This window comes from Eurosta solidaginis, chromosome 1, assembly GCF_040869045.1.
Source record: "Eurosta solidaginis isolate ZX-2024a chromosome 1, ASM4086904v1, whole genome shotgun sequence".
Classification (NCBI taxonomy): Eukaryota; Metazoa; Arthropoda; class Insecta; order Diptera; family Tephritidae; genus Eurosta; species Eurosta solidaginis.
This window is the reverse complement of record NC_090319.1, coordinates 262,900,750-262,921,806: the sequence shown is the minus strand read 5'-3', so window position 1 is coordinate 262,921,806 and position 21,057 is coordinate 262,900,750. Positions and strand designations below refer to the sequence as shown.

Sequence of the window (21,057 nt, the reverse complement as noted above, 5' to 3'; positions counted from 1 at the left end):
AAGAGAAAGTTGCAGCGGTTAAGGATGCGGTTAATATAATGCTATTTAGTTCTCCTGTTATTAAAGAACATCTACTCGAATAGCTAAGCCTTCAGTTGTGAGCAGAGTTCAACTGTCATGCAATCGAAGGGAGTGCTTTGCCTTACTTGGGATCACATTGACCTTATTTCAGATGAAGATCATCTCGGTTCCCGCTCATAATGGTATTCCGTTAATTGTTCGATGTACCGCTTAGCTCGCGTAGGTACAACTGAGCCAGATCTATATCGCTCTTCGAATTTAAAGTTCCGCTGGCCACCTGTGTTTTGATGGCCTTGAGTCCTTCTTGCCGGAAGAGGATGACAGACAAGCTCTGTCGAAATTATTGGATTCATAAAGGTTAACCTATGAATGCTAATAAGGATTTTGTGGTTCAATGTCGGATGGACCCATCAAGGTATTATCTTTCATAATCTGAATTATGTTAAATTTAATAGGCCTATTACGTTCAAGTTATTTGGTTCACCGTTCACCATCACTATATCTCATATAAGATTCAAGGGGTTGATAAGCGCAATTCACAGATTCCGCTTGTCAACCTCACCTACGCGAGGCGAATCCTGTAACAAATATGAATGTATCATTCGCATATTTGACAGGCGAGGCTCTGGCGAACCCAAATTCCTCATGGCACTACAGGGTGAGTGGCGATGTAGCCTCAAACATTCAACTTGGTCATATTAAATCGCTCCCGAAATGCTCGGGCTAGTACATTTATGGTGCTTGTTACCGAACACAACAACCACAGCTCATATCCCCACTCAACTTCCTACGACTATCCTCGACAGTATGTGTGCGTCTATGTAAACCCAAATGTATAAGCTACGAAATTAACTTGCTTTCATTAGTAGAAGAAAAAGGACAATCCCTTGAATCTGGATTGAATGTGATTTACGCCAACTTTCAGCAGGGTCCACCTCACACATTTAACAGGGACTACTTATTAGCAGTCAATTAAGTTGTTTTGGGCGAATTACTCTGCTATACGTTCCCCCTTGAATCTTTCCCCAATAGTGATAAGCTAGATTAACCCTCTTCTAAGTTCCCCTTTTATATATTACTTTAATTTCATTTCCTTTATTGCATTTTTTATTTCAAAAACATAACTCACCCTTCGCTTACTCTTCACATTCTCGACTTGTCGTGGTGTATATTCACCAATTGCTTTTGAGCCCCAAAGTTTAATACCAACTCGTGAATAAGTTGCTGTCATCAATATAATGGGCAGTATGTACGTGAATAGCATAAATATTATATTATAGCTGTAAAGAAAAATGTGAAAGGACAAAAAATATAATAAATTTAGATACAAGGGGAAAAATACGAATATAATTTATTTTGAACACAAACACTTAGCATCTCAAAAATACACGGCATATAAAACTCTCAAAAAGCAATAAATTTGAATTCACCATAAATGTCAGATTTATTGCTATGGGATTTGCGATTTTCGTTTAAGAAAATGCGACTTATGCGAAATAAATATAATTGCATGTAAATTTGAGAAATTGCAATTAAATATAAATAACGTCAACAAGTGTGCAGAACTGTAATAGGGGGTAACCATTATTTCATGGAAAAAAACTTCAAATGTATTACATGATGTACATTACTTACTTACTTACTTAATTGGCGCTTAACCGTTTAAACGGTTATGGCCGTCCAACAAGGCGCGCCAGTCGCTCTTTCTCTCTGCCAACAGGCCTCTATTTGTCATACGAAGGGAGTTTAAATCGTTTTCCACCTGGTCCTTCCAACAGGGTGGGGCCGCCCTCTACCTCTGCTTCCATAGGCGGGATCCAATAGAAACACTTTCTTGGCCAGATCGTCATCTTTCATTCGCATAACATGGCCTAGCCAGCGCAGCCGCTGCGTTTTAATTCGCTGGACTATGTTGATCTCTCCGCATAGCTCGCACAGCTCATCGTTAAATCTTTTTCGGTACTCGCCATCGCCAACGCGTAGAGGTCCATAAATCTTTCGAAGGACTTTTCTCTCGAACACTTCCAGAGCCACTTGTTGTTGTTGTTGTAGCAATGCTTCGCCCCACCTAACAGCCGCGACCGATCACAAATTGTCATCAATATCCTCTAACGGGAGTCCAAGGAAACTTGCTGTTTCAACAGGGGTGGACCATAAGGAAAGGGGTGTTAGAGGCGTTGGTTCCACATTACAATTAAAGAGATGGTTGGTGTCATGTGGGGACACATTGTAAGCGGGGCATACATTTTGTATGTCGGGGTTGATTCTGGATAGGTAAGAGTTTAACCTGTTAAAGTGTCCAGAACGAAGTTGAGCAAGAGTGACACGCGTTTCCCTGGGGAGTATGCGTTCCTCTTCCGCGAGTTTTGGATACTTTTCTTTGAGTACTGGATTCACCGGGCAATTCCCGGCATAAAGGTTCGACGCCTGTTTATGGAGTTCACCAAGGACCTGCTTGTGTTTTTTCGCTTCATACGGCTGGGTTCACAGGTGCCGTATTTCCTCAAAATGCTTACGGAGATGACTCCTTAAGCCCCTAGGCGGTGCTGGTTCATCAATTAGATGTCTATTGGGATGCTCAGGTTTCTGGGTATTCAACAGGAACTGTTTGGTCAGCATGTCATTTCTCTCCCTGATGGGGAGTATTCTCGCCTCATTATGCAGATGGTGTTCTGGGGACATAAGAAGACAGCCCGTGGCAATTCTGAGAGCAGTATTTTGGCAGGCCTGTAGCTTCTTCCAGTGGGTAATTTTTAGGCTTGGCGACCATATGGATGACGCGTAGCACGTAATCGGCTGGCTAATTGCTTTGTATGTAGTCATGAGCGTTTCTTTATCTTTTCCCCAGGTGCTGCCAGCGAGGGATTTGAGGATTTTGTTGCGGCTCTGAATTCTCGGAACAATTGCGGCTGCGTGCTCACCAAAATGTAGATCCTGATCAAACGTCACGCCCAAGATTTTGGGGTGTACGACAGTCGGTAGCGTAGTGCCATCGACGTGGATGTTCAAAATGGTCGACATTTGGGACGTCCATGTTGTAAATAAGGTCGCGGAAGACTTAGTCGGTGATAATGTCAAGTTTCGCGAGGCGAAAAAACTGGAGAGATCAGGGAGGTAGCCGTTTATTTTATTGCATAGCTCATCGATCTTTGGGCCTGGGCCTGTGGCAATTATTGTGCAGTCATCGGCGTAGGAAATGATTGTGACTCCTTCCGGTGGTGAAGGTAGCTTAAATATGTAGAAATTAAACAAAAGTGGGATAGGACACCACCCTGTGGCACCCCTTGTTTAATTCTCCATGGTTTTGATGTTTCGTTTCTAAATTGCACTGATGCCTGCCGATAACCCAGATAATTTGCGGTCCACCTTTTAAGACATTGGGAAGGGTAGACCCTTCCTTGCCATGGTTGACCGTGTCAAAAGCTTTTGATAGGTTTAGCGCTACGAGTACTGTTCTATGGTGGGGGTATTGATTTAAACCGCAATTTATCTGGGTGTTAATGGCATTTAGCGCGGTGGTAGTGCTATGGAGTTTTCTGAAGCCATGCTAATGAGAGGCTAGCTGCAAATTTGCTTGGAAATAAGGGAGCAAAATGGCTTCAAGCGTCTCTGATAGGCGATAGGAGGGATATCGGACGATACGACTCTCCTATGTTAGCTGGTTTCCCAGGCTTTAGTAGCGGAACCACCTTGGCCATTTTCCATTTCTCGGGTATGACAAATGTGGAAAGAGACAGGTTGAAGACACGCGCTAAATATTTGAAACCCTCTTTCCCTAGGCTTTTAAGCATCGGAATGGCTATGCCGTCTGGGCCCACTGCTTTGGATGGTTTAGCGCGACCAATGGTGTCCTCAACCTCTTTAGCGGTGATGATGATTGGTGGCGCGCTGAATTTGTGTTTATGTGCGTGTCGGTTGGCCCTCCGTATATCTTTGTCGACCGTAGAATGGATTATATATTGTCGGCAGAAAGCGCTCGCGCATTTTTTCGCATCCGACAGCACTTTGTCGCCAAAGGCGATGGAAACTTTGTCTTTGTGCTTAGCCGGATTCGATAGGGACTTTACGGTGGACCAAAGCTTACCCACACCGGGTGAGAGGTTACAACCTCTTAGGTGCTCCCCCCATTTCGCCCGCTTGTGTTCGTCCACAAGCAATCTGATGCGTTGGTTTATATCCCTTATTTGGGGGTCGCCTGGATCAAGCTGTCTTATAAGGTCACGTTCTCTCGCTAAGTTTGCGGCCTCCGCCGGGAAGTGGGCCGGATTTCGGGAATTCTCCCTGCGGGAATGAAACGTGCCGAGGCGGATTCAATGACCTTACGGAAGGCACGCTCCCCTTGGCGGGCATCAGTCGGGATAGGGGGGGGGGGGGGGGGCAGCAAAGAGGTTGTCTGTAAAATATTTATATTCTTCCCACTTTCCTTTTTTGAAGTTTATGAAAGTGCGTTTTTCGGTGACGATAAAGTCGGCGGTACGCTCGAGCGAAATAAGTATAGGCAGGTGCCAATGTTACCATCGGCTGCCAGTTGACGCAGTTTACGAGTTCTGCGCTCACGATTGAGATATCTGGCGAACTGTGACAGCTGCCTACCATACGTGTGGGGGCGTCTCCGTTTGTTGTGCAGAACGTCGTTTCTTCTATTTGATCCGCCAACATCTCACTCCTACTGTCCGCCCGCAAGTTTGAGTGCCATAGATCGTGATGGGCATTGAAATCGCCTAAGATAATGCGATTGTTGCCAGTGAGTAAGGCTCTGATATTAGGGCGGTATCCATTGGGGCAGCAGGTGGCAGGAGGGATGTAGATGTTGATGATTTCTAGGCTTGCATCGCCTGACCGGACAGGTAGGCCTTGACGTTCTAAGACATTGTCCCTGCGGCCGATGCCAGGATCAAATATATAATATTGCACAGAGTGGTGTATGATAAACGCGAGGCCGCCTCCATTTCCGCTCTCGCGGTCTTTCCTGTGGAAGTTATGGGCGGATGTCGCAAACATATATATTCTGTGCTGGCAAACGGTGCAAACGGAGGTTGGGACTAAGAGTCTGTTTCCCTGACCTACACGATTGCTGCCGGAAAAGAGGGGGGGGGCGGGGGCAGGGGCTGATGCTCAGCATTGCTACCGACTCTACTACGAAGGTAGTAGTTATGAGTGGTAGCAGCTGTTTGAGTTGTTGGCGCCATGGGGCGCGAGCAACAGCGGATACTTATTGTGGCTTGCTGAGCAGCGGGACTGCTGGAAGGTAGTGGGGTGGGGGCGCTTAGGCGTAGACTACGGGACGCCCTTGGGCGTGAACAGCAAGGAGCCACAAGAGATTTATAAAAGTTACGTGGACGTCGGGTTTTGGGATCAAGCCCAGAACAACCTGTCCGATGCAACCATCCCTTAAATGAGACACACTGAACAGAGTATGACCGTCCTGAAAGATTCTTTTCCGGCAGATGCAGCAAAACCATTTCTCAGGACCGGGGTCAGGAGACGGACCCGGATTGGATTCGATGCCTTCCCGGAGTAAGAGAATATGGAGCAGTCCTGCTGCAAGGAGCTGCTGGGAGGATGACAATTTGTGGGAGGGCGCAACAAATTAAATGGGGTTACACTGAAATGACAGTCCTTGGTCGGGAAAATCCCGAGTCGCTCCGGTACATTGAACCGACTGCCTTGGGAAGCGTCCAGAGCCACTTCATCTGCCGGTCCATGCTTCTGAACCATATAGCAGGAAGGGTACGATAAGTAACGTGTAGAGTATGATTTTCGAGAGAGGACTTTACTTCTCAATTGCCTACCTAGTCCAAAGTAGCATTTATTGTCAAGTGTGATTCTTCGCTGGATTTCAGAGCTGATGTTGTTGCTAGTGTTGAAGCTGGTTCCCAAATAAAGGAAGTCTTTTACTATTCCGAAAGTATGGCTGCCAACAGTAGCGCGGTTGCCAAGGCGCATATGAGCTGATTCTTTGCTTGATGACAGCAGGTACTTCGTTTTGTTCTCATTCACCATAAATTCCATCCTTACCGCTTTCTTTTTCAAGTTTGGAGTAAGCAGAACTAATGGCGTGGGTGTTTAGGGCGATGGTATCAATGCAATCAGCATACGACAGTAAATGCACGCTTTTATATGATGTACATTAGGATGAGTTAAATTGGGAGCAAAAATAGCACCAAAAACGAGTTTACAAATTTTACCAGTTATTTTCTCCCTATTTTACTTTCGAAATTAGATTTATTTTTTACTGATTTTTTACTCGCAGCTGTACATGGCAATGCATCCTCGAAAATTTATGAAATGTTAGAGTTTCCGAGTTCAAAAACATTTTTTAATTTATCTTGATTTTCTAAAATTCATACCTTTTTCAATTCGAGTAGCCTTTAACAAATGAGCTAAAAGTTGAACATTTTCAATTCGAAATTTTTTGTGAAAACTGTAACGATACATTTTTTATAATTTTTCATGAAATTCGAAAAAATTAAAAAAAAAACCAGTAAAAGTATAAAAAAATCTTCAGCTACAGTTTTCGAAATCGAAAACATTCTTCGAAATCAAAAACATTTTTCGAACTCTAAAAATTTTTTTGAATTTTATTTGAAACGCAGTTCCGGTCTTCTCAAATCGATAAATTTTCAATTGCTCTCGAGATCCTCAAAACACGAAGAAAAAGTTTCAAAAATATGCGAAATTTTAGCGTGTGTACATTAAAAAAGTCGAAAATAATAATACATAAGAAGTTTTTCAACTTCTTGAGCATAAGCAAAAAGTTTTGCAAAATAACGCGACCATTTTTTTCTGGTAAACTTTTACATATGTAGTTCTGGAATTTGCTGAAATTCCGCCATTTTATTTATTTTTTCAAAAAAAAAAGACCAAATTTTTTTTGTATTTAATAGCTCGAAAGTTGCTGAAAACAAGAAAAAAATGCAACTGGATTGGTTTCAAAAAAGTAGGAAAAGCTTAAAAGATTGAAAAAAAAATTCTTAGTTTCTGTTTTATATTCCTAGAGTTCCTTAAAATTGGTAAAATATTCTGCAACATTACACCGAAAATAATATTTTTCTAGGATGTCAAAAACTTTAAATTGGAAAAAAAGTGGAAAAAAGTTTTCTCAAAAGTTTTTAAATAGTTCTAGAGTTTCTAAAAAATGGTCAAAAGTTAGTGTAACACTGCGCTTAAAATCATAATTTCTTCTAATTTTTACTAGTAGTCCGAAGTTTTTTTGTATATGGTTCATAATAAAGTAAAATTAAGAAAAGCCGTAAAAACAAAAAAAAAAAGAAAGAAATACAAATTTTGAAATTCTGTGACTGAAAGTTTCGGAAGAATAAGAACAGCCTTTTCAAAAACCCCAAAAATTTAAAACAGTAAAAAAAAAATAAAAGAAAAGGAAGAAGTTCTGGGAAACTGCGCCAAAATTATAAATTTTTCCAAAGAGTAGAAAAATTTAGATATTGAAAAAGGAAAAAAAAAATTTAAAAGTAGTTTCTGAAAAATGCAAAATTTTTTTTTTGGAAATATGCAAAACAAAATTGTTTAGAAAAATTGATTTTTTTAAAGTCAAATTGTTTAAAAAAAGAAACTGTTCTGTGTAATATTAAAAAATTCTAGGTAGTTCCTGAAAAGATGAAAAATTTTGCAAATTTGCAAATCTAGACTTAATATTTTTTAACAATATTTTGCCCATATATGCTGCTAATGCTTGTGTGAATATAATTTCATAAGAAGTTTAAGTAATAAAAGTGTGCCCTTTGCGTTGTTTATTCAAAGAAAAAATTACATTTGTCCATTTAAAAATTGTATTGTAATGGCTTTGTAAAATTGTCGACTAGTCAAGTCAATTCGATAAAGTGAAATTAATTTTGGATTAACTTAGTAAAAGAATTGAGTCGCATGATCTTCACATATTTTTGGTACGTTATTAAATGGATGCCCTGTGCTACATACATTGCTTTAAACGGGTGTTAAATAATATGCGAATAGAATGTCGGTAATATTTTATTAAGCGAACCTATATTCGATTTTTTGAGTACGGGTGTGGCTTGGCCTTTTTATTAGTAAGCTTTTTTGAGCTCTAAAGCGCGAGAACTCAATAACCTGTTGAGTTAAGTTATTGAAAGTAGCTAAAAGCACTTTATATCCGTCTTAATATATGTGTCTTATTATATGCCCTCTGAAATTCTGTTGCAACCACACGAATCTTTATAAATAAATATTGTTGAAAAAAAGCACACTTATGTTGCATAAAACTTAATATCTCTGTAACTATGCAAGATTGAGAACTGAAATATGGCGATTGAATCTTTCTACGATGATAAATTACGCAAAGCGAAAAATAGTGCCGAAAACATTCCAAAATAGTTTCGGAACGATCTCCGAAATTATTCAAAAGTAGTCTCGAAATTATCCCGAGATATACCGGAAAACACTCCAGGAGTGTTCCAGAAGTGATTCTTAGTTTCTGTTTTATATTCCTAGAGTTCCTTAAAATTGGTAAAATATTCTGCAACATTACACCGAAAATAATATTTTTCTAGGATGTCAAAAACTTTAAATTGGAAAAAAAGTGGAAAAAAGTTTTCTCAAAAGTTTTTAAATAGTTCTAGAGTTTCTAAAAAATGGTCAAAAGTTAGTGTAACACTGCGCTTAAAATCATAATTTCTTCTAATTTTTACTAGTAGTCCGAAGTTTTTTTGTATATGGTTCATAATAAAGTAAAATTAAGAAAAGCCGTAAAAACAAAAAAAAAAAGAAAGAAATACAAATTTTGAAATTCTGTGACTGAAAGTTTCGGAAGAATAAGAACAGCCTTTTCAAAAACCCCAAAAATTTAAAACAGTAAAAAAAAATAAAAGAAAAGGAAGAAGTTCTGGGAAACTGCGCCAAAATTATAAATTTTTCCAAAGAGTAGAAAAATTTAGATATTGAAAAAGGAAAAAAAAAATTTAAAAGTAGTTTCTGAAAAATGCAAAATTTTTTTTTTGGAAATATGCAAAACAAAATTGTTTAGAAAAATTGATTTTTTTAAAGTCAAATTGTTTAAAAAAAGAAACTGTTCTGTGTAATATTAAAAAATTCTAGGTAGTTCCTGAAAAGATGAAAAATTTTGCAAATTTGCAAATCTAGACTTAATATTTTTTAACAATATTTTGCCCATATATGCTGCTAATGCTTGTGTGAATATAATTTCATAAGAAGTTTAAGTAATAAAAGTGTGCCCTTTGCGTTGTTTATTCAAAGAAAAAATTACATTTGTCCATTTAAAAATTGTATTGTAATGGCTTTGTAAAATTGTCGACTAGTCAAGTCAATTCGATAAAGTGAAATTAATTTTGGATTAACTTAGTAAAAGAATTGAGTCGCATGATCTTCACATATTTTTGGTACGTTATTAAATGGATGCCCTGTGCTACATACATTGCTTTAAACGGGTGTTAAATAATATGCGAATAGAATGTCGGTAATATTTTATTAAGCGAACCTATATTCGATTTTTTGAGTACGGGTGTGGCTTGGCCTTTTTATTAGTAAGCTTTTTTGAGCTCTAAAGCGCGAGAACTCAATAACCTGTTGAGTTAAGTTATTGAAAGTAGCTAAAAGCACTTTATATCCGTCTTAATATATGTGTCTTATTATATGCCCTCTGAAATTCTGTTGCAACCACACGAATCTTTATAAATAAATATTGTTGAAAAAAAGCACACTTATGTTGCATAAAACTTAATATCTCTGTAACTATGCAAGATTGAGAACTGAAATATGGCGATTGAATCTTTCTACGATGATAAATTACGCAAAGCGAAAAATAGTGCCGAAAACATTCCAAAATAGTTTCGGAACGATCTCCGAAATTATTCAAAAGTAGTCTCGAAATTATCCCGAGATATACCGGAAAACACTCCAGGAGTGTTCCAGAAGTGATGCCCAAAAGAATCCCTTAATAGTTCTGGAAAAAATACCGACACATTTTCGAAATAGTCTCAAATATTCTAAGATAGTCCCGAAAATAATCTCGAAATGGTCGTAAAAATTAAGAATTGTGCCGGTTGTCGGGAAGTGATCTAGAAATAGTTTCAAAAAGTTTTTCAGAAATAATGCGTGAACAAATCTGGAACTGAGGTCGGAGTAACACCTAATAAAATCCCTAAATGATCTCAAAATAATCTCGAAATAGTGCTGGAGATATCCACAAATGGTACAGGAATATTCCAAACAGTCGTCAAACGATACGGACTTGTTTGTGCTTGCTCCGTGTTTTTGTGTTTCTCTATAGTTAACCTTACAAATGTTAATAATCTGTGCCTATTGCTGCAGTGAGATAGTGACTCTTGTTGGGATTTTAATTCCTAAAGCCATTTATATTTTTCAAATGAACATAATAAAAATAAATAAATAATAGTGGCAAACCATAATCATAATATCTTATAATGCCGTGCGATGTGGACAAAAGGTTTTAGAGAGGCCAACTCAAAGTGTTGTGTGCTAAGTGCAATGACCTCTTTCATTTGAAGTGTGTCAACATGTTATCGGCTGATCTTGATTTTCTCATCTCATCTAATAAACCTTACTTCTGCAAAATTTGTTCGATTGAGCGGCGCGTGTCTATTCGTGCTCCGCCACCCATTTCTCTCCCCACTATCGTTAACAATGTTGAGCGTAATGATAAATTTAGTGGTATCGTTAAAGGCATTGCCGATCTACGTTGTGAAAACGCTCGTATACTATCTACCACGGATGCTCTAAAATGCGAGAATTCTCAGTTATCACTAAAGTGCGATTCATTATCAGCTGAAATTCGCTCATTATACTCAATTAAAAAAAAAAATAAATGTAAGGTGCGATAATCTCCGAAGAGATATAAGGCCGAGCTTCTCTTCCAATTTGCGTCGTGCTCCTCTTGATTTTCCCTACAAATTGGCCGGACGGGACCTACATTTTTTATGCCGACCCCGATCGGCATCTGCAAGGCAGATGAGTTTTCACTGAGAGCTTTTCATGGCAGAAATACAACCGGAGCGCTTGCCAAACAATGCCGAGGGGCGACCCCGCTTACAAAAATTTTCTTCTAATTGAAAAACCTTATTTCTAAAATTTTGATGTTGCTTTGCCCGGGGTGTGAACCCAGGGCAGACGGTGTGGTAGGCGGAGCACGCTACCATCACACCACGGTGACCGCCCATTATACTCAATTATCGAAGATAAAAATTGTGTAATTTCTACGCTGAGTTCTGAAATAAGAAATCTGGGTAGTATTGTTGCTATATTTGCTAGTGATCTCATATAATCTCTCAATTGTGTTGCTGAAAACAATATGCAAACAAAGTCTGAAAAAGTTGAAAAACCAAAGAAACAAGTACTTTAAATTATACAAGGCAACCAGCGATATTGCTTTTAAAGATCTGTATATTTCTTGTATGACGCAGTTCAATGTTCTTCATACGTTTTTGTACAATAAATACGTTTCTCTAGTTGAAGATGAGTTGAAAGTTAATCCTAAATCTTTTCGGAACTGTGTTCGTTCAAAGAAAGGTTGTTCTAATATACCAACCTGTGTTAAATTTAATGACATTTGCTCTAATAGTCTGGTCGATTCGGCAAGTGTTTTTGCTGAATTTTTTAAATCTACTTTTGTTGTTGAGGCGGATAACTTTGATAACTGGTATCTTACTGATAGCCCCAAACCTTTAGATTCTGGGTCTTTGTCCGTATCTGAAACCGATATTATCTTGGGTATATCCTCCTTACAGTCCTCAATCAAAAAGGATATAGATCGATTGTCCTTTTTTTATTTAAGAAGTGTAATATTTCTCTTTTTGTGCCATTGTGCCATATTTTCAATATTTCGCTATCGTCTGGAGTTTTTGTTGATCGCTGGAAGCTGGCGTCTATCACCCCTATCTTTAAGTATGGCAATGAAAATGAAGTAAAGAATTACAGGCCAATATCCAAACTGTCAACATGTTCAAAACTTTTTGAAAAGGTAGTTAAAACAATTTTTCATTCGCTAACAATAGAATAGTCGATCCATGTCAGCATGGCTTTATTGCGGGACGTTCGACTGTCACAAATCTGGCTGCTTTGTCTCAGTTTTGTGTCTCTGCGTTTAAGGACGAATGTCAAGTTGACACCATATATACGGATTTTTCTAAGGCTTTCGACACAGTTTCGCACAAATTGCTTCTACTTGAAAACATGGGCTTTCACTCAAGCTTTCTGTCGTGGCTGAAGTCATATTCGGAAAATAGAATCCCCTGCCATCCTACCATGCTAGTGCATGCTTATCAATGTATTGCCACTTGAAGTTAGGCATTTTGTTCAAAAGATAACGTTTATTTTTGACAAAATATCCGGTGTCATTGACTGTTCAGAACTACTTGGGCAGTTGACTTCCAATGTCCATAACAGAGCTCTCCGGTTCCACAATACATTCCACGTTGAAGTGCTGCGTTCGAATTACTTCAGTTTCGCACCTCTTCTAAGAGGTATTTTAGAATTTAATCGCCTATCTAGAAGCCTTGATCTGGACTTTGCCATGCCAAGGTCTCTGTTTAAGGCACGCATTGAGTCTTATTACTTATCTCAGTAGACCTCATTTTAAAATTGTTAAACTAGTACTAAGTTAACCAGTAATCTAGTCAGTAAGGTTGTTACCATTTGACTTAATAAATATATATGAAATATGAATGATCTCAAATCAGGAATGATGCCGTTATTGTTCTAAAATGGTTCGAAATCTATCCCAAGTTAGTTCTAAAAATAATTTAAAAAAATCCTTAAAACATCACCGAAATGATCTCGAAGTAGTTTCTAAAAAGTTGGAGAATGAATTCAAAATAGTCCCGAAATATTCGCGAAAACTGGAATACGTCCAAAATAGATACAAAAAGGTTCCAAAATGATGCCAAAATTGTCCCGACAACAATCATGAAACGATGCGGAACTGATCTTCAAAAATAACTTGAATAGTTATTGATTGATTCCAGTATTATTCCAAATATTTACCGAAAACATCTCAAAACAATTTCGAAAATAATATCGAAATATTTACAGTAATTGTAAAATAATCTATATAGCAATCCGGAACTAATCCCGAAATAGCCGCAAAAAATTTTAGAAACGATTCCAATAGCTGTCCCTTTAATGCCAGTCTTGGAATGATACCGAAATTTTTCCGAAATATTCTCAAATTGCCCGCTAAATGTTCGCGAAAAAAAAAAAATCACGAAAACGGCCCTGCGGTGATCTCTAAAAGAGCTCGAAATAGTTTCTGGTACATCCGAGAGATATACGATCTCGAATATCAAAAAATTCACCTATGTTCGGAAAAAGCTTTTGCTGTGCATGAAAAACAATTTAGTATTCGTGAAATCCCGAAAATTTTTTTCTGATTGGCGTTAAAGTCAATATTCCGAAGTGGTTATGAAATATTTTCGAAGTAATATTGTTCCAAAATTGTCTAATTTGATGCCAAAATAGTTTTGAAAATAGTCCCGAAACTGTCCGTAAAACAATTTCAAAATCATCTCGAAATAGCTTCGAAAAAAATTTAAAATTGGGTCGAAATAGTCTCAAAAACAATGCTGAAATGATCCCTAAAATAACCTCAAATCTCGAGAGAGCCTTGAAGAGATTCCGAAAAAGAATCAAATGGATCGAATAATATGCCTAAAAATAGTCCCTGAAATGATCTAAAAATTGCACCGAAAATACTCCACTATTGACTCTAAAAATATTCGATCAGGAATATCAAAAAAGTCACCAAAAGCATATTGCTCTAACGAAGCTCTTTTATATACTTGTAACTCGATTTAGAATACGTGAGAACCTCAATACATTTTTTCTAAATAACCATTAATTCCACATTTGGATTTACATAACACGTTTCTAACTTACGCATATTCCAGTTGCGAATGATTCGTCGGACCATCCGGCCATTCCGTGTAACAAACTATTCTGATACCATCCTTCAATTTCACTTCACCAGTAGTAAAGAAGAAGAGCATGGGGCATGAAATTGTTGACGATGCAGCCCAAATCAAAGCTGCTATACCCAAATTACATTCTTTACTCATGCGGGGCTCCAGCGGCTTCATAATGGCAATGTATCTGAAAAACGATAAAAGGTAAAAGAGAGAATAACAAATAAAGTAACCAAAATACATTTTGATTCATTTACATATGCGTTTATGTATGTATATATGTTAGGCATGTAACTATGTGTGGGTGGTATGCCATTGCAACGATTTGAAACGCTACCAGTGCATACATTATTAGGACACACACACACACAAACATGATATGAGTTTAATACTATTATTATACAGCAGCAATTTGCACAATTTGCCGCCCAGCATGAGCGATCGCTGTGGTTTATTGCATTCGCGCACTCATACACAAACCCAAACTCACCTGTCGATGGATATCGCCATTAGTGTAAACACGGAGGCACTTATGCTCAACGTTGCTATAAATTGGGATATTTTACAGTAAACTTCACCAAAAGGCCAATCGTTGTCCAGCATATAAACATAGTTGAATGTAACATTGAGACTCGATACCATAGCGTCCGCAATAGAGAGATTCACTGCATGGAGGAGAGTGGAATATTCAATTAATTTGATTGCTACAATTGAGAGTTCTACAGGAGCTAAAAGGAATTTTCGAATAGATGGTGAAACAGAGTATACTATGTTTATGTGAAATATGTATGTATTTATTAAGAACATAATACAGCAGCGAACACGAATATAGTAGCAGTGGCAATTGGCTTTCCCAGTTCTTTGATCTCCACGCCTTATTCGACACCGTAAACTTCCCGAATTCTACATGAGGTTCAGGTACATACCCATCACCAGAGACCGATGATGCTTTCAATGAAGCACTTCTGCCTTGAATGGCTATGATTAGTACTTGATCCTACAAGTTTTGGCGTTATGCCATAGAAGCCTTCGAATGGCCTCATATATATTGTTGCTTTCGTGTTGGCAACAACTGTCACCAATAAGTTATTCCTTTACTATCAGCTTATGATCGAAAGGAACAGTTATCGTCGAGCTATCGGTTTGCTTACGGCTTCTAAACTATGAGTCGAGAAATTCTTATAGGTTTTTTTATCGCCTTATTATCGATAGGCAACAGATGTGTTATGGATTATGTATTGAAGTTTTTCGTAATCTGTTGCATAACAAACCGTTGTGTCGTCAATACCAAATCGATTACACGTCGGCTGAATATCAATAACATTCCGCTATCAACGCGATAATTTTTGGTTACGAAATCGATATGAATTGAATACATTTTCAGTGACAAGCTGATAATAAATCGATAGCGATTACTTGTCAATTAATTTTTTATGATAAATCACGAACTTTTCGATAACATGCTGATACTTCGTTGATAACTGATCGATAACTTTTTGATAAAATTTGACAGGTATTCGAAATTTATTCGTTAATAAATTGATAGCTGCTCGATAACACGACAAAATATCGGTAACATGCAAACCGAAAACTAATCGATAACAAACCGTTTACACTTCGATAACAAATTGAAAAAATTGCCATTGTTTCGGTTCCGGCTTCGAGTTTGAACTCCAAAATTTCCATTCCCTACTCTCATTTTTTGTATCTTCCTTTTCCTCCTGTTCTTTTCCGTTTCGTGGCTTCTCTTGTCTTGCTTTGGCTTCGCAACTATGACAATAACCATACGCATCGTTATAATCATCTACATCATTATCGAAAACCGGAAAAAGAAGCGGAAAGGATGGGCTTGACGAAAGAAAGAGTCAGCTCATTTACGCCATGTAATGATTGTAAAAGACTGTTGCGATAGTAAGACTTCGTTTATTTGGGAAACAGCATTAACACAAACAACACCATCAGCTCTGAGAGAAATATCACTCTTGCCACTAAATGCTACTTTTGACTAGGTAGGCAATTGAGAGGTAAAGTCTTTTCTCGGAAAACAAAAATCATGCCTTACAAGTCACTTATCGTACGCATCCGGCTATAAGGTGCAGAAGCATGGACCATGACAACACCAGTTGAAGCGGCTCTGGGAATGTTGGAGCAAAAGTTCTTCGAAAGATTGACAGACCTCCACGCTATGGCGATGGCGAGTACCGAGGAAGATTTAATGATGAGCTGTACGAGCTTTACGCAGACATCAACATAGTACAGCGAATTAAAACGCAGGGCTACGCTGGCTAGGCCATGTTATGCGAATGAAAGGTGACGTTCCGGTTAAGAAAGTATTTTTATCGGAACACGCCTATGTAAGCAGAGAAAGAGGGCAGCCCCCACTCCGGCGGAATGGCCAAATGGAAAACGATTTAAATTTCCTTGGTGCGCCTTGTCGGGTAGCAATAATTGTTTAAGCGGTTTGCCCCAATCACGTAAGTAAGTAATCATTATCAAAATCATGATTATAATGCTCTATTTCTTCCTTCTCTTTTTCTTCCTCCGTATTTACTTCTTATCCATTGTCGTTGCATTCTCTCCTCTATATATCAACGGTTTCTTGTTCTGTCTTCGTTAATATCTATAAACTGATTAGATGTCAGGTTTCGTTCATATCAACTCTATCACATACATACATTGTTTCCGAATTGCGCTACTACATACACTTACTCTTACACCCTGTATTCCTTCATACTCTGAGCAAATATGTTCATGCATCAAAAAATAATGTCCAGAACAACATATCTTTCTCATATACAACTTGAAATAGCTATCTATTCCAAACTCTCCCTATACATACGGTAAGCTCTGTAAGTTTGTAATACGATTAATGTTTGTTTTTTTGTTTTCTGCTGCAGTGTAAGCAAATAAAAATTTGTTATATTTATTTAACGAAACCCATAATGTATTAAATGAATAGATAAGAAATTCTGAGTTTTTTAGGAAACCCACATATCAGCGCAAATTGGATTTCCGCATTAACCTTGCTTAACAATTTTGCAAGTTTATCTTCAAAGTTAGTTTTGTTGTTTGTGTTATATGTTATTTTACAATTTTAAAATTCCTTTCAACATGTAAAAGGTTATTCGCGTGTATGCTTTACAAAAGTTGGTTTTTATCATTTTATAAATCGCTTAGCTGTGTGTATGTGTGTGTGTGTGTGTAACGAGTGTGCACTTAATGTGAAGTGTGGAACCGCTCGACATTGCGATTCTTGTAAGTACCATTTAACCGGTTTGTTAACTTTGGTTTTATCCTTGACACGAAATATGCATATGTGTATATGTGTTTATGTGTGTACACATGAATTTCATACATACATGGTTAGTATGCATGTATGTGTAAATAAAATATAATTTCTGAAATTTGTTTTACCTAAACCGCAGCTTAGTTCGAAAATTAAAAGTGATGTTGTCGTAAGCGCCAAATGTGTGTGTGTGCGTGTCTAAATGTGCTAAAAATGAAGATAATTATTTCGAATTCGAATTACTGTTGAATTTGGTGTATGCACTTACGTGGGTATAATTATATAACTTTTGATTTGCACGAAAATTAATTAAGTGGAGGAATGCCGAAAAGTAAATATACATTTTGCCCTATGTACTAAATGCTTTTTGCTGAGAATATGTGAAGGAAAGTGCATATATGGGCACATGTATACACATTAGAGTGACCATATATATTTATATGCAATATTTCATTTATTCAAAGTCATGCTCTTCCAGCATAGGCAAAGCCTATCAAATGTTTGTTTGCTAATAACAAGCGAATTAGAATAATAATATATACCAACAATATTAGTGACACATGAAGAACCGGAACTATGATAAACAGAAACCCATTTTAAAAGTTAGCCCGCGTATCTTTGTTATCACTGCTAATACACTGTCAGCCAATTTTTTAAGGGAAATTAAAAAGTTACTCATACGACACGTCGTACGATTCAATATAATCCAAAAAGGGTAACTTAAACCATTTATAATAAAATTACGAATCCTGATACTTTTCCTTCAGAAGGAGTAGCAATAGCAGAACGGCTACTTACTTACTTAAGCCTACTTACTTACTTAATTGGCGCTTAATCGTTTAAATGGTTATGGCCGTCCAACAAGGTGCGCCAGTGGCTTCCTCTCTCTGCCAACTGGCGCCAATTGGTCACACCAAGGGAGCTTAAATCGTCTTCCATCTGGTCCTTCCAGCGGAGTGGGGCCGCACTCTTCCTCTGCTTCCGTAGACGGGCTCCCATAGAAACACTTTCTTAGCAGGAGCGTCATCTCTCATTCGCATAACATGGCCTATCCAGCGCAGCCGTTGCGCTTTAATTCGCTGGACTATGTTTATATCTGCTTAAAGCTCGTACAGCTGATCGTTAAATCTTCTTCGGTACTCGCCATCGCCAACGCGTCCATAAATGTTTCGAAGAACTTTTGAACACTCCCAGATCCGCTCCATATGATGTTGTCATGGTCCACGCTTCTGCACCATATAGCAGGACGGGTACGCTAAGTGATTTATAGAGTACGATTTTCGTTTTCCGAGACAGGACTTTATTTTTCAAAGTAGCATAGCTTAAGCCTACCCTGGCCTTAAATATTGGCTAACTCAAAACTCTAGACAAAATACTGTTGCCTTCGGTTTGCATATATACATCTTCACTAGAACCGTGCTTCAGAATAATTCCCCACCCTACTGCTTCGTCTAGGTCATTTAAGGACAAAGTTATCATCAATTGCAGAATTGGGTGCCTGGCAATTTTCCTAGCAATGGGGCCAAAGCCAAGTGCTAATGGGTTGCAAGTTTACATTCCAACCTGAACTGCGGTTGTTTTGACACCAATGTCAACAGATAATTAAATTCAGAAGTGTAATCTATGTAAGAACGGGATTATATGACTACTCCAACTAGAGCCAATGCATGCATGGAGTGACTATACCATCATATCTTATATCAATTAAACACCTAATGAGCAGAGCATTCAGCGTTTGTTACCTGGAGATATGATTGCATCTGACCTTAACAGCTTTTGCACCTGATATGGAATGTGTCATTTATATCAATAGTACTGACTTAAGTTGGCTAAAAACGCGGTAGAAGCGATGGTAGTAGAGTTGTATGTAGAGTTTCTAAACGCCTGTGGCTATCATTTAAAAAAAAATGATATTCAGCAACCATTGTAATGAATAAATACTATTACATTATATCTTATATCTTATGTCTTATATCTTATATCTTATATCTTGTATCTTATATCTTATATCTTATATCTTATATCTTATATCTTATATCTTATATCTTATATCTTATATCTTATATCTTATATCTTATATCTTATATCTTATATCTTATATCTTATATCTTATATCTTATATCTTATATCTTATATCTTATATCTTATATCTTATACCTTATATCTTATATCTTATATCTTATATCTTATATCTTATATCTTATATCTTATATCTTATATCTCATATCTTATATCTTATATCTTATATCTTATATCTTATATCTTATATCTTATATCTTATATCTTATATCTTTTATCTTATATCTTATATCTTATATTATATATCTAATATCTGATAAATTATATCTTGTATCTTCAACATGAAGGGCTTTTGTGATACCACATAAAATAAAATAATGGTGACATAGCGAAAGCTAGTTGCAAAATCGCAGCAACGATATAATTTCAAATGAGATCGATCTAAACCTTGGAGCCTTGGTGAAACCATTGGTGAAACCAAATATTTATTGTGATCACTAGTGTGGTTGCTGGACATTAACTAATTGTCTTGGCAGTCCGAAACACGGTAAGTCAAACTCAGGTGAGCGCTGATGAAATTTCTGTCATCAGTGCTGTATGCCTGTTAACAATCAGCTCTGTGTTAAATCAGAGGCTTCGGGAATATAACGCCAACACAAATATATTGATCGGAAGTATTTTCAAGCAAGCTAACATTACAGCAAGACAACTGATACCTGGTCTACTTTATATACATATGTATGAATTGTGAAACGCTACTGTCACATTTAAATATCAAAGAGTCAAATATCAAAATTAAAACAATACCCTACAGGGAACTACATATATTTAAAGTAGCACTTACAAAATTTTAAAAGATACGCAATATTATATAATTAACAAAGGTACTAAATGCTGTTGTGTGTAATATAATATGTATATGTACTAAATTAAAAAAAAAATTTCACAATACCGATATCGTTTTTAATGACGTTATGCTGTCAATATAAATAACTCACCTATAAAATAATTGGTAACCGTGCGCATTCTTTTAGTTGTAAAAACAACCCATATGACAATTAAATTTCCACCAGTCGCTACCATCACCATAAAACCAAACAATATTGTCCATAACACTTGACGCCACCATGGCAAAATGAATGAAATATCATCATCGCTGAAATAACAAAAAAAGAACGTATGGGAAAATGCGAAGATTAAAAGCAAATAAAGTCTTATACATGTGTGCAAGGTGGGAGAGAAAGAAAAAAAAAAAAACACTGTTAGTGTTACAAATTAACCGCATTCAATTTTTTTTTCTGTTGCGGCTTGTGTGCATTACGTGCATGGCATTAGGGCGGGTGAACTGCGCCAGCTTTCACAGCAAAAGCTTATCGTCATAAGAGTCATGTAATTAAAATTTTTTGTAACGATAAGTTACTTTGTAGCGGCAAAAGTATTGGTGAAGGATTAACTAAAAAAAAGTGCGGGACACACACATTTTTTGCAGTTATCTCGGCCATATTTCTACTGACATGGAATAGTATATACAAATACGGCAGAAATTTGGGGGGAAAAAATAAAATAATGATGATGGCGCAACGCCGAAACCGGCCAAGGTTCTCTTCCAATTTTTTTTTTTTCAAACAAATTGGCGGGGCGTGACCTACATGTTTTATGTCGACCCCGAATGGTATCTGCAAGGTATAGAATTTTAACTCAGAAGCTTTTCATGGCAGAGATACACTCGGAGTCCTTGCCGTATCATCGCCTGGGACGATCCTCTTAGAAAACCTTTTTTCTAATTTAGAAAACCTTTTACAATTCGATTTTCGATATTGC

At 37.4% G+C, this 21,057-nt stretch overlaps 1 protein-coding gene across 6 annotated transcripts in view; it reads right to left on the bottom strand.

The window, feature by feature from the left end:
• Positions 1–21,057, bottom strand: part of TkR99D (Tachykinin-like receptor at 99D) — a 156,121-nt gene that overhangs the window by 87,271 nt on the left and 47,793 nt on the right. For all 6 annotated transcript variants that reach the window (XM_067760633.1, XM_067760634.1, XM_067760635.1 and 3 more), the window contains exons 2-5: positions 20,235–20,392; positions 14,422–14,596; positions 13,906–14,118; positions 1,151–1,301 (exon numbers count right to left, since the gene is read on the bottom strand). In XM_067760633.1, the coding sequence (XP_067616734.1) occupies positions 1,151–1,301; positions 13,906–14,118; positions 14,422–14,596; positions 20,235–20,392 (697 nt within the window). The remainder of the gene's footprint in view (positions 1–1,150; positions 1,302–13,905; positions 14,119–14,421; positions 14,597–20,234; positions 20,393–21,057) is intronic.